This window comes from Sus scrofa, chromosome 9 (genome assembly GCF_000003025.6).
Source record: "Sus scrofa isolate TJ Tabasco breed Duroc chromosome 9, Sscrofa11.1, whole genome shotgun sequence".
Classification (NCBI taxonomy): Eukaryota; Metazoa; Chordata; class Mammalia; order Artiodactyla; family Suidae; genus Sus; species Sus scrofa.
Window position 1 is genome coordinate 74,438,677 of NC_010451.4, and position 18,505 is coordinate 74,457,181.

At 35.0% G+C, this 18,505-nt stretch overlaps 1 protein-coding gene across 8 annotated transcripts in view; it reads right to left on the reverse strand.

Annotated features, from left to right (window-relative positions):
• Nucleotides 1-18,505, reverse strand: part of SGCE (sarcoglycan, epsilon) — a 71,191-nt gene that overhangs the window by 35,963 nt on the left and 16,723 nt on the right. For all 8 annotated transcript variants that reach the window (XM_021101978.1, XM_021101974.1, XM_021101979.1 and 5 more), the window contains 2 exons: nt 8,527-8,649; nt 6,502-6,659 (listed from right to left, as the gene is read on the reverse strand). In XM_021101978.1, the coding sequence (XP_020957637.1) occupies nt 6,502-6,659; nt 8,527-8,649 (281 nt within the window). The remainder of the gene's footprint in view (nt 1-6,501; nt 6,660-8,526; nt 8,650-18,505) is intronic.

Below are 18,505 nucleotides of genomic sequence, written 5' to 3' on the forward strand. Positions count from 1 at the left end.
AATAAGAACTCGGAGCTTTTAGCAATATTATGGGAAAATAGATAATTAGTCAGATCTACTTAACATGCTAAAACAACACGTTAAAATCAGAAAAACCCTTTTATAGAAGACTGTTAAGTGCTAGTAGCAATGCAGATGCATCATCAGCAAATGGATTAACCATTATGAGTTACTTACCAGCGCTATTCTAAAATTTCCAAAAAAACCCTCAAAATGATATATTTGTGTACTTTTAAATGGAGCTTAAGGAGCACACTTTAAAACAAGTACATTTCTGTGTTGTTTGCATCCAGTACTAACTGCACACCAGCCAGTCAAAAAATGTCCCAAATAACCCTTCAAAAATCCTCTCTCTCAATGGGAGTAGGGAGCAGTAGGGATCACAGTCTACGAAGCTTATGGCACATGCTCAAAAACACAAATCAATCCTTTCACAGAGTCAAATATTAGTAAATGTTTGCAGAGCCAATGAACTTACATCAAAGTCAACTCAGAAACAGCCACTGCAAACAACAAACAAAGCAAAGGCCAACAGCAGGATATGGCTTCAAAAATCAAGGAATAATTAACTTTATAGCAGATATTAAATCATTCAGACAGTCCTATAGTACCTCAAAAATACTAAAAAAAACCCCAAAAAACAAAACCCAAATGACGTGTAAAAGTCTCAGCATCCCAGCACAGCTCCTGGCAGTAAATGCAGCTTTAGTTGACACTGAGACAAAAGAGTAAGAGAAAACTGACTCAAACTAAAAAGAAATATTTTGCATATTTTAATACAAGTATCAAATACTTTAACAGCATCATAAATAAGCTTTAATTAAAACGCATCACACTCAGCAGGAATATGAGAGAACAGTGGAAAGAATTTTTGAATAAAAAATTCCAAACCTTTAACAATATTTAAAAGTACATACTCTGAAAAATTCTGAAAAGCATATTATTCCACAAAGTTAAAAGAACTTCTCTCTCCACGATTTGTCAAATTTCTTTTGGATTTAATGACTTCTTTGCTGCTTTCTGCTGAGACACATGATCAATTAGGTTCAGACTGAACACAAAAATTAAGACTAGTCATTAAAATAAACTAGTTCACAAGGAAGCAAAGGAAGGAATACAAAAAATATTTGGGAATCCTCATAATTTTAAAAGTCTACCCTGCAAAAAATTTAATTATACACTTAATGAAAAAAAAACTAGACACTGTTTGTTACAATATCTCAAAGCTAATATTCAGAAAGATTAGACATTTTCAAATTAATGGTAATATTTTTATGGCTAGCATTCCAACAATTACCACAAATTTAATTATTGTAAATTTCATAAATTCTAATAAGTTTTATTTTTAAATCACAGGCTACACAAGAGAGTGAAGAACACTTCATAAATCAGGAGGAAGAATTTTATTATCTGATTTTATATTTAATGTTTAATTTTAACAGCTATAATAGAATGCAATCCTTCTCTCACATCTAATGAGATATTTAAACACTATAATATCCCCAATCAAATTTTACTTATTATGATGATGGGAAGGCCTTCATAGCAAATACTATGCATGTGTGCACTTTTTTGATCCCCTATTTCTAAAACAGTAGCCGGTCTATTTTAGATGCTTAATAAATATCTACTGAATAAAGTAATTATTGAACTTATATAATTCAATATTAGTCTAAGATGTGCAAAATCTTATGACTATATAACTAATGGAATTTTTTTTTTTTTGTCTTTTTTAGGGCTGTAGCCAGAGCATATGGAAGTTCCCAGGCTAAGGGTCTAATCAGAGCTGTAGCTGCCAGCTTATGCCACCACCACAATAATGCAGGATCCAAGCCTTGTCTGCAACCTACACCACAGCTCACAGCAATGTCAGATCCTTAACCCACTGAGCAAGGCCAGGGATCGAACCCACAACTTCCTGGATACTAGCCAGATTTGTTACGTCTGAGCCATGATGGAAACTCCCTGGAATATTTTTAAATACTGAAAATATTGTATTTGGATGTAGAAATGAGTTATTTATAGATAATCACTATTTGTGTTAGGTGAAAGATAGGCTAAGTTTTTAACCATCGTTTTAGTATATTATCTGATACATATCCACAATATTATATGTTGGTAGTAAGGTATAATAAACCATTGAGTCCTTACTCAGCACATGTGTTTCTCTCCTATCCTACCCCCTTGCCTCTCTCAACCAGAACAGCCACTTTGGATTTTATCTTTATGATCCCTTTCATTTAAAACATAGTTTTATTATAAACACATGCATGCTTAAAACACATTGTTCAGTTTGCTGGGTTTTGAGCACCATAAAAATGGTAAACTGTTTGCAGTCTTCTGGAACTCGTATTTTTATTCAACATGAGGTTAAAAACATTTATTCGTGTTGCCAGGCAAGCTTAAGCTCATCGTTGCCGTAAATGTTCAGTGTGTGAATGCTCCACCATTTATTTATCCAGTCTCTTGCTGATGGACTTATGGGTCTCAATGGCTTTGTGGGTTTCCAGTGTTTTGCTACACAAACATTGCTCAATGAACACCACAGTGCATTGCCTTTGGGTGGATATTTGCAGGTTTTTCTTTTAGATGTATTCCTAGAAGTGGGACTGAAGGGTACAACTGATACTCAGCTTTGTGAAATATTGAGTTTTCCAAAGTGGTTATGCTAATTTCCACAAACACTGAGATGGACTTTACTGAAGGTAAAATTCTCAATGTGGTATTAATTTGAATATTCTTCCTACTGATGAGTGTAAGCTTCTATACTTAAATAGCATTTTGGTCTCCTCTTTAGTGAAAGGTCTGTCCATGTCTTTTTCTTTTTGAAATTGTAGGAGTCCTTTGTTATATTTTATATACTTCTCATTAGTCAGCCTCATATATTTAAAATATCATCTTCTGGCTTGTGAGTAGTCTTTTTAATGTTTTCTTTTGATGAGCCGAAGTTCACAAATCTTTTCTTTTAAATAAAAAATATTTAGGAATTATTTAAGATATCCTTCTCTAGGCTCAAACTTAGATACTCCTCTACATTTTTATATAATAGTTTAAAATTTTGCTAAATCCTTAACCTACCTAGAATTGAATTTTGTATTTCCTGTGAAGTAAGAATCTAATTTTATGGTTGCCATATGGTTGAGCACCAGTCAATAAATAGACCACCTTTTGCCTAATCTATGATCTTTGGAACCATCTCTTTAGACATATGTCATTGTTCTTTAGGTGTATGGATCGGTTTCTGGGCTATTTTATCCATTGGTTAATTTCTCTATTCCTCTATCAATACAACCTTATGATTAATTACTACAGAATGGAGTTCCCATTGTGGCTCAGTGGTTAACGAATCTGACTAGGAAACATGAGGTTGCGGGTTCTGATCCCTGGCCTTGTTCAGTGGGTTAAGGATCTGGTGTTGCTATGAGCTGTGGTGTAGGTCGCAGACCTGGCTCAGATCCTGCATTACTATGACTCTGGTGTAGGCCAGGAGCTACAGTTCCAATTGGACCCCTAGCCTAGGAACCTCCATATGCCGTGGGAGCAGGCCTAGAAAAGGCAAAAAGACAAAAAAAAAAAAAAAAAAAAAAAATTACTACAGATTTATAATAAATCTTTTCTGGAAAGGAAAGAAACCTTCCCTGCTTTTTTTCTTCTTTAAGAGCACCTTAATTTTTCTTAGCCATTATCTTCTTTATAAATTTTAGGATTACTTGCCAACCTTTATGAAATAACCTGTTGAGATTTATATTGGAATTATGTTAAATCCACAGATCATGAAAGTAATGCCTTCATGATTTTGAATCTTCCTATCCCTGAATGAACTATTTATATAGGAATTCTTTGATATTAGATTCATTTCAAGTACATTATAATTTTTGTTGCTATTAAAAATAGTAGCTTTTAAAAATATGTATTTTCTCAATACTTGCTATTCTTGTGTAGAAATGTAACTGCATTTTTTACATTGATCCTGTAGCTTACTGCTAGGCTTTCTTTTTTTTTTTTTTCAGGGCCACAAATGTGGCATATGGAAGTTCCAGGCTCAGAGTTGAATTGGAGCTGAAGCTGCGGGTCTACACCACAGCCACAGTAATGCAGAATCCGAGCTGCATCTGCAGCTTACACCACAGCTCATGGCAATGCTGGATCCTTAACCCACTGAGTGAAGCCAGGGATCGAACCCACATCCTCATGGGTGCTAGTTGGGTTTGTCCAGAGCCACAATGGGAACTCCACCTAGACTTTCTTAATATTCTAATAGCCTATAGACTCTTTACATCGTTGACTATTTCATTTCTTCCTTTCAAATACTTAGGTATTTCTTTTTCTTTCTTTACTGCACTGGATAGGACTTCTAATATATTCTGTGATAGATTTGATAGAGGGGTTGTTCTTGTTTTGTTTCTGAATTTAAATGGAATTCCTCTAGTGTTTTCCCATCAAAAAAATGATGGATGTTTGCTATTACTTTTGGTAAATAACCTATCATATTAAGAAGTTCAGTGCTGAGAGTTCCCTGGTGGTCTAGCGGTTAGGACTGGCCACTTTCACCGCTGCAGTCCAGTTTCAATCCTGGTCTGGGAACTGAGATCCCACATCAAGCCATTGCATGCTGTGGCCAAAAAAAAGAAATCATTAAGAAGTTCAGTTCTATTTCTAGTTTGCTAAGATTTATTTTTTCTTATTAATAATAGGTGTTGGATTTTATTAAATGCTTTCTCTGTGTCTATCAAGGTAATTGTGCTGTTTTTCTTTTTTAATACATCAATGTGGTTTCATACATTTACACATTTATTTTATAACTTTAATGAATATTTAAAAAATAATTTTGGCAATAATTCAAAATAAACTTTTTCTTGTATCTACCTACATATATCTCTATTTTATATCTACACTGCCTTAAGAAAGCAGATTTATAGGTAGAAATTATTGAAAAGTCATGTTAATACAAACTCCAGTTCAAATGAAGAAACACTTTCTTCTTTTGGCTAACATGAAAACTCATATCCATGGCCCATGGCTGATTAAAACTGGGGAAAAATCCAAAGCAGGTACTCCTCTGACAATCTGTCCAGGCAGAAAACATGCCACCCAGGACCTGTACAAACTCCTGGCAATTCCACTAGCAGTTCCTATGCTAGTGCCCTGATCATTACCAGGAAGTCCTTATGGAATTGAAGAGTTAAACTCTAATTTAAATTAGAAGGCAACTGGGCTTAAAACTACAGAAGGACTCTCCTGCCATTAATTTCCATTATAATTCTGCTTTTGTTAGGTATAGCAAAGAGTAAAACACTTTTAGCTTTTATAGCCATTCATTAAAGTAATATATTAATTCTCATTAAAGTTTCAATATCATCATTGTTTTTGTTATTGTTTTGAATTTCTAATACTGTCTAGACATGATATTAGATACTAGTAAAAGTCTGATTAATTATAACACCACTATGACTTCCAAAATAAAGATCAAACCTATCATCATGGCTCACAGAGCCCTGAAAGATCTGCTCCCCTGCCCCCAACATCAAGCCTCCATTCCCATCATGTGCCCTCTGGAGTACATCCTGTCTTCCAGTCACACTTGTAGTTCTCTAAGACCATGAGGATTTGTTTATGCCTCCAAGATTTTGATGTGTTGTATCTTCTGCCTAAAATAGTCTTCCTTCTACTCTGTAGATTCTTATTTACTCTCTTACAATTCTGCATCAAAAGCACCTTCTTATTATAACAGTTATGTCAGTGTTGGCTAAGTCTGAGTTTCCATTCTAGTGCTTCAACCTCTGAATTGTAAGGCACGGCAGGACACAGCCACTATTCATCTTTCTACCACTGGCACCTTTCATAATGCTTAGCACACAGTAGGGGGTCATAAGTTATCTGCTTAATGACTGTATTCAAATGAACATAATTTTGAAACTGGAATGTGGGGGAAATAAGTGTTTTAAGTTTATATTCATTTTATTAAGTAGAATTCATAACAATCCATTTTTTAATGTCTTTTAATTTTTTTCACTAATTTAGACTGTCCCTTTTTATATAAAAGCTGAAACAAAAAACTCTGTAAATGAATGTAAAGGAATGGTACATTTGCAAATGTTACTGGGTATGTTTCCAAGGATAGAATACTGAAAAACACTGCCAGGTAATTTTTTTTTTTTTTTTTTTTGTTTAGGGCTGCAACCGTGGCATAAGGACGTTCCTAAGCTAGGGGTCAAATCAGAGCTGCAGGTGCTGGCCTACGCCACAGACATAGCAACACCAGATCTGAGCCATGTCTGCGACCTCACTGCAGCTCACAGCAATGTCAGATCCTTAACCCACTGAGCTGGGCCAGGGAATGAACCCACACCCACATGGATACTAGTCAGATTCATTACCACTGAGCCACAATGGGAACTCCCTTTTTTTGTTTTTCTGGCCATGTAATTTTAGTTACAACATGTGAAACACAAATTACAAAAAGAAAAATATATATACACAATTTTGCTCTAAGTAAATTACCTCAATGATTGTTGGTTTCCCCACATTTTCAGCTGTTGGAGACCCATATAGAACTCCATCACTATAAGGTGTCCTTTGGATATATCGAAGCCATCCAGGACGGTCTGGGTAACCCATTAAATTTGTATTAAATGTTATTGGATCATTACTTATCTCACCTAGGTAAGAAACACAGAAGTAAGGTGTAATTACTACAGTTAATTTCATATGTTGCTTTTATAGTTTCAATAAAAAAGTCTATCTAAAAATTTTTTTCTTGGAGTTCCCGTCGTGGCTCCATGGTTAACAAATCTGACTAGGAACCATGAGGTGGCAGGTTTAATCCCTTGCCTCACTCAGTGGGTTAAGGATCCGGTGTTGCTATGAGCTGTGGTGTAGGTCGCAGATGCAGCTTGGATCCTAAGTTGCTGTGGCTCTGGCATAGGCTGGTGGCTACAGCTTGGATTAGACCACTAGCCTGAGAAGCTCTATATGCCATGAGTGCGACCCTAGAAAAGACACACACACACACAAATGTTTTTTCTTACATTTGTAGCAAATTAAATACACATCAAAAAAAAAAAATCCATGTGGAAATTTAGATTAGGACATCATGAAAAGAAATGATCTTTTTGATTGTTTAGTTTGTCTAAGGGATCTGATGCAGCAAAAAAAGCATATTCATACAATTTTGGGGAAATTTTTCTTTTTTTCTTTCTTTCTTTCTTTTTTTCTTTTTTGGTCACATAGCAGTGGAAAAGTTCTGCCAATGAAATAACTAGCTTTCATGAAACTCTGAACCACTATCAAACAAATCTTAAGGGATGTCTCCAAATTACAAAAGTACCATCAAAACAAAATTACGTAATTTTAAAACACTAGAGGATGAGCTGGAAAAGATGGTATTACAAATCCAAAAGAAGTGTAATAATATGACATTAATAATAAACAGTAGTATTGGTGTGTGCCTGGCCCTTTTGTGCCTGGACTCTACAGGCACTACTGCATCTGATTTTCAAACATACCAACAAAAGTAGTTCTACTATTAGCCCTAATTTTATTGATGAAACGTGTAATTTTCCATGTTAATTCTTCATGGTCATATTAAGTGGTAAAACTAGGATTTAATCTTGGCCAACCCCAGAAACTATACTCTTAATTACATGTTTTCTTCTTCTCTCAACTATATGTTAAAGCTGCTGCTCAAAAGGTTTAGCTATCGAGTTTTGCAAACACAGAATGCCTCATGAGAAATCATTTTTTAAATAACTGATGAAAAGACTGCCTTTAAAAAAAAAATGCTGGTAAGAACATGCTTAACTTATATTTTATGAGTATTTTCAGGTATTCTATTTATTATATAATCCATAAAAATAGTATTTATACTAATTTTAATGCTATGATTTTCAGGAAATTCATTTTTATTTGTTACTTAAATAAGAAACATAATAACATATTTTCTCTGCTATTCTTTCTGTATCTTCATTAATTTGATGGCATTTGAGACAATCCAACATAATATAATTTAAACCAATATTAAATTAAATAAGACTTCATAGTTGGTATTACTTTGAAGAAAAATTAATCTCCATTATATTACTATGAAATTATATAAAATTATATCATATTGCAAAAGCTAGAGAACTCTTTAATATCATATTTCATTCTCTTCTACAATATGTATCATTTTCCAAAAATCAATGTACTGTGTATGACTCTAAGACTTAATATAGAAAATCATTAATTGTACAGTTATAACTATTTCTTTGAGAATGTAGGTAAATCATTTGTAAGAAGCACAAAACTCAAGACTAGAAAATCAAAAATGTGCTTTCTTTAAAATTCAAAAATGAATTATTTCCTTCCATAATTAAATTTCTAATCTTAAAATGGGAACTATCCTACAACAACCAATTTATCACATATCTAAACCATTTCAAATAATGTTAATAATATCTGGTTATATATCATCTAGATTATGCATGCTGAACCCAAAGGAAAATTTAGTAAATCAACTACTTTTTTTTTCTCCCACCAACGACATACCTGGTTTTGGGTAAGGTGGAAATTCCCCTTTAAAATACTCTCTTTCCAAAACATGAACAAAGAGGACACCTGCAGATGGGTAGACATTCCGATCAGAGTGCACCTTGGAGAAAATAGTGTACACTGAAAACAAAGAAGGAAGATAAGAGATAGACAAATAATGAGGTTTGCTTCTGATACTTCACTTACACAGTAGAGAAGGCTTCACTATGTAGAACATTCTGGGAAAACTGAAGCAACATGCAAGACACTGTTAAGAAGTTTGTTTTAAAGGGGAATGGTTTTAGGACAAAACATAGAACATCTCTCAACTTGGGGTGTTTACAGACTTTTCAAATGCCATGTTATCAGAATTAGGCACATTTACTACTTTAAATTATATTAAATAATAGACACCCGTAATATCTTTTTGGTAGTTTCACAGAGATTATTACCGACAAAATCTATCATGAGAACTGAGCAACTATACAATTTTTTCCCTCTTTTCGAAACAAAGTACAAAGAGTAATTTTTAAATGGTAAAAATCTCCACTGTATTGTTTGCTAGACAAAGCATATCAGACTACATAACACCATTGCTACATGTAAGGGGATTTTCATACAGACTTATAAAAATGCATTGGATACTCTTCGAGTATTATTCCTCATCTCTCTCCTAGAAATGATTAATTCCACTTTACCTGATCTTGACATTTAATAATTCACACATATAATCTAGTCTATTATGCTACCTCCTAAATAAGCAATAATAATTACATAGTAAAATTCAGTGCAAATCATTTCTTTAAGTGAAATGGGGCAGATTTCATGATTTACTGGTTACTTAAGATATATGATGATGTGAGTACATTAAAATGATCAAATTGGTTTGATTAGCTTCAACTTATCATTTTTTTTTCCTCTGCTATCATCATCTCCACCAACACATCACTGCCATTACCCTTGTCACCTCTACAATCCTTTGGTTTTCTATCTTCCTGCTTGGCTATGGCTGCAATTTTTAAACAGATAAACTCTATCAGGCAAGTTCTTTCTCTTAGTCACTGATGGATTTGCAAATGTAGTAATTAACCTTAAGAACCCAAGGCTGCTCACTCCGGGCTCACAACTAACTAAAAGCCCTGGATGGCAAAATCACTGACAGTAAATTTTTCAGCATAAAAATAGGAACTCCCACAAAACGTTTTTTTATCTGTAAAAACGTGTCCCTGCAGTTCAGTTCTGTGGATGGCTGCCAAAAATAAGGAACTAAACTAAAATATTTGGCTTGTAGCTTCATGTACCCATAGCTTTACTACTAAAAACAACTTCAAAGGCTATGTAACACAGGGAAAGAAGCGGCAAGTTAGCTTTAAACCAGGTATGTAGGTAAACTCGTTCTTTCCTGACTTGTTTTGAACCAGCATTCTTAAGCCAGTCTTCCCATGGCATTTAAAGTACCCAACCCCTACCCAAGAACAACTCACTCACCTGTGAAAATGGTCTCATTCCAACAAAACAAGAATGAATGAATCATAGAAAAACAGTGAGGATGAGACTGGAGATTCACCAGCTGGATTCCATGGCATCTGTTGAATGCTAGGTGCCATGGAGAATGCGAAGATGAAAGAGACCCAACCCATGCCTTTCCTGAGTTCACCATCTGGCTTGGGAGCCCAGCGCCCACCTAACTAGGTATGGCTTCAGAGACAAACTGTTCTGGCAATACTCAGAAAGATGGTGAGGAGCAATGGAGGCTGAGGAGATCTGGAAAAGGTTTATGTAAGAAGGAGAATTCAATACGGCTTTCAAAGTACTAGCAAGATTCTGAAACTCAGAGACGGGCAATTCCAGTGATGAAATCTGGAACCATCGTGGGGAACTGTGCGGCTCTTTCAAGAAAGGGAGCTAAGCCAGTGATGCCAGATCCAGGAGTATATGTGAGTTACGGGAGGGAAAACTCAGAAGAAGAGTCAAATTTGGGAGAGCTGTGAACTCTTGCTGAGAAGTTACTTCATTCTAAACAGAAAGGTGTTTTAATTCTAGATCACAATCCTACATCCAAAGTACAGGAATATTGTGCATAATCTAAAGAAATCCCTTCAGAGTTTATCTAATTTATTCTTTCTAGAGATTAAAAACACCTTGGAGTCCAGCACTGAACCTTTGTTGTTTTCTCCGCAGCTGAAAGGTGTCTGGCATATGTGAAGAATTTGATAAATGCCTGTTGAATGGATGAACACATTCTAATACAAAGCACTGTAGGGGAACAGTTCTCATGTTTGTGTAGTAAATATATATAACACTTCAATTTCAGTTTTGTAACTTTAAATTAATTCTCATATGTGTGTAGCCGTTTTTGGGTTACCATCCTCCATTTATATTATAAACTACTAGCAGTCTCCCTTAGTTTTTGCTTCCGTAAGATGGTAAAAGATGGCTTATAAATCAAAAAGAAAGGTTGTTCATATTAAATAATATTGGAATAATTTCTATTTTCTGTATGGCCCATGGCAGAGCCTGAAATGAACCAAAGAAGGGTACCTGTCACTGCTTAGCACCTCACTTCAAGGACTAGCACAGAACATCTTACTTTCTGCTTTCATTAAAAAAAAAAATTCCTACAATCTCCAGAGCCAAGCCACAATATACCATGGCCCTCCTGGGTTTGAAGATGACATACACATTTCCTTATTCAGTGTACTCAATTGCCTTTCTGCAATCTGCTGACCTGCATACTTGCTGGTCAGTTACCTTGGCAACTCTGCAGTAAAGCCTGCTTCACTTTAAGTATAGTATGCCATTCACTTTGAGAAAACATGATACAGATGTACGACACATTCATCATCTAGAAATGGAAAATGACTAAGCCACTATGTTTTGTTTGTGAAAATAATACTTCCTTTCTGTGGTATCAGTTTAAATTATAGGCACCCATACAATATTTTAGAGAAGTGCCCCCTTTACCTTATCTTTCCCATTTGTCACTTGCAAAACAAATAGCTCTTCAACAGAGGCTATTTGGGCAGCATTTACACCTAGCTTCCTTTTGGAAACAACAAATGACACATAGAATTCAAAGTTATAGGTTCTTTTTCCAAATATGAGCTATATAAATAATACTGATAGAGTATGTGCTAATACCAACAAATACTGTTACTAAACAGTGAACACATGTTGCACTCACACATGTCTAGGCAGTACTCACAAACAGTAAGAATGAAGCATATTGTTTTCCCTAAAAGCAAGTCTTGAAAATCCTATGTAAACACTCTAAGAATCTCTGAGTTATACATCCTTGAACAATCTCTGAACATTATCTGAAATATACAAGCATACAGTGCCATGCTAATCAAGCTGAGGTCACAGGGTCTGGCCGCTCTCTGTATCGCATGGCTCTGCAATTGTCTACGGCTGCAAATCCATTACCTCTGCAAACACATGCCACTGGATACAAATGAAACTGGAAACCAGTGTGTGGCTAAATCCATGCAAATCCATCACCATTAATGGGCAAAACAATTAAGCCAAAAGTCCAACCCACAGGGGGTCAAAAACATCATCTTCAAGCCACAAGGGTAGCTAGATTTGCAAAGATTAAAAACTGAAGACAGGTAGTCATAAATAATGGAATGGTTTAAGGAAAAATTACATATGTGAGTTGAGAAGATCAAAAGTGCATGTGGGCAAGTGGCCGGGGTAATATTTCACCCTCCCTACTTGCAGCTCCAATATCCCTTGTTAACGTGCTACCAAAATCTTTTCATAAAACCGTTCTCTGTATGTTTTAGTCATAAGGTCTCGAAACTACAAACCATTTCAACAATGTATATTATGCAACAGCAGAGAGCCAAGAACCAAGTAACAGACGGTGATGGTAGCAGCAATAAAGTGGGACCTCATGCTAGCTAAATAGCATTCTGTCTCCCTTTATTAATAGTCCATTTGAAATTTTCTCCCTATGGGAGCAACAATGAACTAAAAATATGAGGGGGCACATTTGTGTGCTTATTTACAATTACTTAAAAACAAAAGAAAATCTGGATATATTTATTAAATATCAAATTTTGAAAGGAATATGGTGGTGCATTGCTAGTGACTCTACAGCATGTCACTTCGCAATTATCACAATGATTATTTTTAATGGCATAGGCACACGCACAAGCACACAAAAAGTCCCTCCTCTACACCAACAAGAATAAGTACATGACTATAAAGATAAACTGGCTGCAAGTCTCAGCTAGATTAAAGCTGTCTCTCCGCTGAAATCTTTAAGAAGTCATAAAGTATTGTCAATATTCATGTCAAGGTGACCTTTATTAGATATCTTTCATGTGTATCTCTTGTTCATAGATGCTTTATTAAGAAATTAATCACCTTAAAAGGTCCACATATCATATTCTCTATTTTTTGTGGCTTAAGAAAAAACAGTAAAAATATCAGTTTATAGCATATTTTAAACAGTTGATAGGAAGGAAACATTTTAAAGAGCTGAGTTTTCTAAAGCACTTGGTGGTCGATCCTTTTTCATTATGGTATAAGATCATCATTTGGCACATCAATTATTTCACTCTGCTCTATTATACAATGACACCCTTATGGACTGTTTGGTTGCCTTGTCATTTACCAATCACAGGAGCGCTAGTGGGTCACCGTCTGCTAATGCTTTTTAAGGTTGTGTGTTTTATAGATTTTCTGTTTCCTCATCCATAGACAAGTTGTCAGCTGTCATTTCTCATTGCTATCAGTGTGTTTCCTCTAACAGCTTCTCCATCCCTTCTAATTTGCTGCTATTAATCTGCTGCAGGTTTAGAAACCATACTACCAAATGAGGTGGGACTGCGAGTTAAAGAACAAATTTGTACTGTCTTAACGCACGGAGGTCTCTGCTAAGATGTGAAAAACAGGAGCCTGCATTTGCCACATCTATTTTGGCTACCCAGAGGCTCTTTTGTGGCATACTGCCTGATTCTTAGTTGACACAGTATACTCCTGAAAAGATGATCTTACTATAATTGGGAGACAGCCACTATTTGAGGAGATGGCACAGCATAAACTCTATGTATTAAATGCATTCAGAAATAAATAAGTGTACACAGAAAGTCTTAATTCAAACCACATGTTAGGACTTAATGTGTTGTGTAAAATAATTTCTTACACATTTGACATCTGGGAAATATACTGTGTAATTTAAAGAGATCTATTAAGTGATCTATTAACCTTAGCAATAGCTAAATATCAGCCTAAGACTATAATGCACTAAAGTAAGTAATTTATTAAGAAATTGAAGCTTATTTCTAAAAGCATTTCAATTTGGTAATTTGCCTCTCATGTTCAGAGAGTTTTAAGATGTAAGCTACTCATTGGGAAGCACGACAAGGGTGCTTTAACCGAGTGCAAATCTGTTAAAACAAGATAGTGCATATTTTCCAACTGTTCACAGTATTTCATTGCTTTAATAGTGAGTATTATCTGAAAAAAAAAACTTGGATAAGAATGATGAATAAGATTTTTAAATCTGCTTCAGATACAAAGAAAATACTGAATAGCTACTTATCTGGTACAGCTTTTAAAATAAACTTTTGTCTAAGCAATTAGATATCACAATTCCTCAAAATCCTATTTACAGAAGAGACACTGTTTCTCTGCTAAAGTTAAGAACTGGAATATTATTAAAAAGAATATTACACCAAAAATACAATTGCTGAAAACTTATTTTACTATATAATAATCTCTGATAATTAAAAACTATAAATACTGACAAAAAAATAAGAATTGCCTTTTCTTTAAAAGTTTTAATAGCTAAAAATCTCTTTAAGAGGCTCAGAGCCCCTGTATACACAATACTCCAAGAACCTACTACCGATTAATCAGAATTGATTATAAGAAATGAATCCCATTTGCTATGTCTGCATCAAGAGAACTCATTTCAGGGTTTTCAGAGCCATTTAGGGTTTCCTTCCTAATTTACTTTTCAATGTGTTGTTTCTATAGCCTAATTGAAATTTAATTACTAAACAAGATAATGTCTGTAGAAAAATATTTTGAGAGGCATCAATATCTAGCCAGGTATACAACCTGTTTTGTTTTGGTTTTTTTCCCCTCATGAAAATTCACCTTGCGTTTTTATCAGTTCAGCTTTATAAATCTTGGCTTAGAATCAAAAAATCTTCTCAGCAGGCTGCCCTTCACCGTTGAGTTTACTCAACATCAAAGTACTGAAGGCCATTCACTTGGCCATGGTCAGCTATTGTTTTTATTTCAGTCACAGACAGTCCACGCCTGGGCTGTAGAATTCATCATGGGGAAGCATTAAATTGCCTTTTAAAACTTCATTTCTCTAAGAGATAGGACTACTTTTCTTTACTTGACGTAGAAAAGAAACCACCACTTGATCTTTTCTACAAAAAGCAGGACAATTTCTTCATGAGGTCCCCTCCAACCCCCAAACTGAAGCCACCTACTAAAACTGTTTTTCTAAACTGGAGTTAAATATTTTGATTTTTCCATAGAATGATCACATGTGTTTGTTTTGTTTTGTTGGCTTTTTCTTAAATGTCAGTTGGAAAGTGGTTGCAAACCATTTTTAATTGGTAATCAATAAATTCAGTCTCAGAGAATGCTGCAACTGAAAAGGGCTTTAGATGTCATCCTGTTGGGGCATGCCAAATAATTTTCTCTGCTAAGGTCATTGCATTACTTCCTGCTTGGACAAGGCCTCAGCATTCTACTCAAGCCTGACAGATAATACCAACTGGAGTTGGCATGCATTTGTTCCCCAGGAGAGTTAAGTCATTTGTTTCATAGATAACAAAACTGAACTCAGAGAAACTGAGTGACAAGTTCAAGCCTCCAGGACTAGTAAGAGGAAGAGCCAGGACTTGAACCAGGGGTGTCATGAATTTTGTTGATTGAATAACATAAAGTTATAATTTGGTAGCTGTCCATTAGATTATTACAACCCACCACTGAAAAAACTCATTTTGTTTTCTAACACTGTAACTTTCATAATTCTATCTCCTTTTTATGATAAAGTAGAGTTTGACCAAATAATCTATCATTTCTAATTACATGCACTACTGGAAGAAGTTAACAATCACAATTTCAAGAAAAACATCAACCTGAAGTTTCTTTTGTTTAAAGAAAGAAACAAACCGAAATTTTAGAAGGAGACATTTCAGCCTTCATGACCAGACCTATCAGCTCTGATAGGTCATCTTTTGAAGTACTGAAACTTTATGATCTTCCTTCCTCACTTTGCTACCTTTCAGAAGCAAAGAAGAATGCATATTTTCAGCTTCAGGGGCACTTCCTGTTCCTTTCCAACCATAGAGGAAAAGAAGTTATCTAGAGAGATATTTGTATCTTCGAGCCATGCACTCCCTTGACTATCAGTCAGTAAACTAGGAAGGAGCCTTCTTTAAGGTGGCAGAAGACAATTCTATCAAATTGTTCAGAGTACATATTACTTCATTCCCATGAATGTCCAATTAAAGTTTAATGTTTAAGTTGAAAATAATCAGGAAATTAGAACATGATGATTATTTTGACTTTCTCTTTATTTCTTGGGGAAAAAAAGCAATAGAAGTTTATCAGTAAACCTATGGCTGACCCACTTGAGAACTCAGTAAGCAAGGAAGGAGCATATGAAGATGTTTATCTAAGTGAACTAGATAACTAAGTAATATGAAGGCTTATTCTCTTTTTATTTATATTATTCTAGAGGTAAATTTTAAATTCCTCTATCCCCACCCCAGTAAAAAGAGAAGGGAATTCATGCTCAGAGTGCTCCTTATGATTTTTGTGATCAATTAACACATGTCAAGGTAGTATGATGCCACAAATGTTGACATTCCAAATGCCTCAAAATCCTATTTACAGAAGAGGCACCAACCCACTGCTAAAGTTAAGAATTGGAATGTTATTTTCAAAGAAAGTTACATAAAAATATAATTGCTAAAGTTATTTTACTATGTAAATGCTCTTATAACATTTTGTGCTCTCTTGAAATTGTCAAAAAGAGAAGGCTGAATTTCATGGTTAAGAATACTTCGCAGAACATTTGATATCGGAGAGAACATTTTCAATCTTCTTTCTATTAAGCTACTAGAAACAATTCTCACCACACAGTTGATGAATTACTCTCTGTATAAGATACTTTAATAATGCAGAACTATAATGATAGGATTTAAACTGGAGGAGGAGACCTGGAAGGGAGAAGTGGCTAAAGAATGACTTCAGGAGAAACTGAGGAAATAAGAGCGCATGATCATCTGAACTGGTTATTTCAGTAGATTCAAGATGTATTGATCATTTCTATTTTGAAAACTACAGTTATTGCCCAAGTTTCAAGGAGAAAATCAGTTTGAGTTCCTGTGTAAGTATTAAGTATGAAATAGGAAGAGATAAGTATCTCTTGAGAACACTGTGTTAAAGGCCTTGGAATAGTACATTTCACTAAGAAAAGCACCACAGCAAATGACTCAACTGGGTTTAAGAGCTGGTTAGAGACTACCTGATGGCAAATCAAAGAGGAACAGAGGGATATACTTAAAGAGTACAGAAGTTCAAGGGATCAAAGTTAAAGAAAAGAAATTGAAGAAAAGGGAAAGGAAGACTTCAACTTAGTGCAAAATGGTACAAAGTCCAGAGGAAGAGTCTTTCGTGACCACGTGTGAGACAGCAGGAAAGCAGGGTAGGTCTCAGGTCCTTGGGAGATGACAGAACAAAAGTATACTGCAGATGGCAACACTGAGGGTCATCTGGGCCATCACTAGAAAGATTAGAAAACAGGAATCATGGATGTGCCAAAGGAGCTAAAGGTTCTCCGCCTGATTAAGAAGCAAGCCAGATGAGGTAGTCAGGGGTGATTCCCTTGAAGGAAACAGAGAAAAATCCCTTGAGAATATCTAAGAAGAGTCTGGGGACAGGACTATGGAACCATGCGCTTTGACAGGAGAACAATGTGCTTGATATGAAGTGCATCTAGTGCCTTTTAAAAGAAATGTTTGTGATCTTTTCATAAGAAGTTACTGTTATAAAACTGTTTTCTTATAGATATCAGAGGTGAAAAATCCCTTAAAAAAGCAAAGGTGTTTGTGGGTTTGTTTCAAAGACAGCAGAGCAGGAGAGATGCTGGGAGCCTTGGTCCTACTATGAAACAGATCTGGAAATAGAAGATTTCAGCTGGGGAATAATTTGGTGCTAACTGGGAAAAAATGGAGTGATCCCAACTCAGAAATGTAAAAGAACATGAGGTAAGACAGGAATCACTTCTACAAGAGACCTAGAAATTTTTATCTGGCAGTAAGGCCATTTTATTACCCCCCAAAAAATTATTGTTCTTTTCAAAATATTTTAAAATTGTTATTTTAATAGATATGTTTACCCCAAAGTTATGGAAAGTAGGCTACTGTCCTGCTAATATTCATGACCACATATAGCCAAAAGAGTGTGCGTGCACATGTGCAGGCGTGTGTGTGGGGGGGGGGGGAGGGATGTTTAAGAGGGACTGTAAAGACAAATAATCCAGAAATATTAAGTAAAAAGCTCACAATGATAATTAATATTTTTAAAACAACTAATCTTTTGGTTATTAAGTAAGTCTTTTTCTCCCATATAAAATGCATTATTTCAAAGGTCCTGACATATTGCTAATGGACACATTAAAGATAGGGAAGAAAAATTTAGAAGGACAATCAATCATCCAAGGGTCAGGCCATCTTTTCCACAGAAAACAAGTGCCATCTAATTATTTAATAGCAAAACATATCAATTTGGTTTTGCAACAAAAATTATTCAAAAAAATCATCCACAATTAGGCAAAATATTTTATGACCATTTTTCTAAGGTTACATAAATACTGTTTTTAAATGATTTATGTTAAATGTACTTCTTAATGTTTTTCAATGTTAGAAATAAATTGTTATAATAACCACACTGGGACAATTTTTATAAGTGGCAAGCTAGTGACTGGGTAAGGGGCAATGATAGGTTAAAA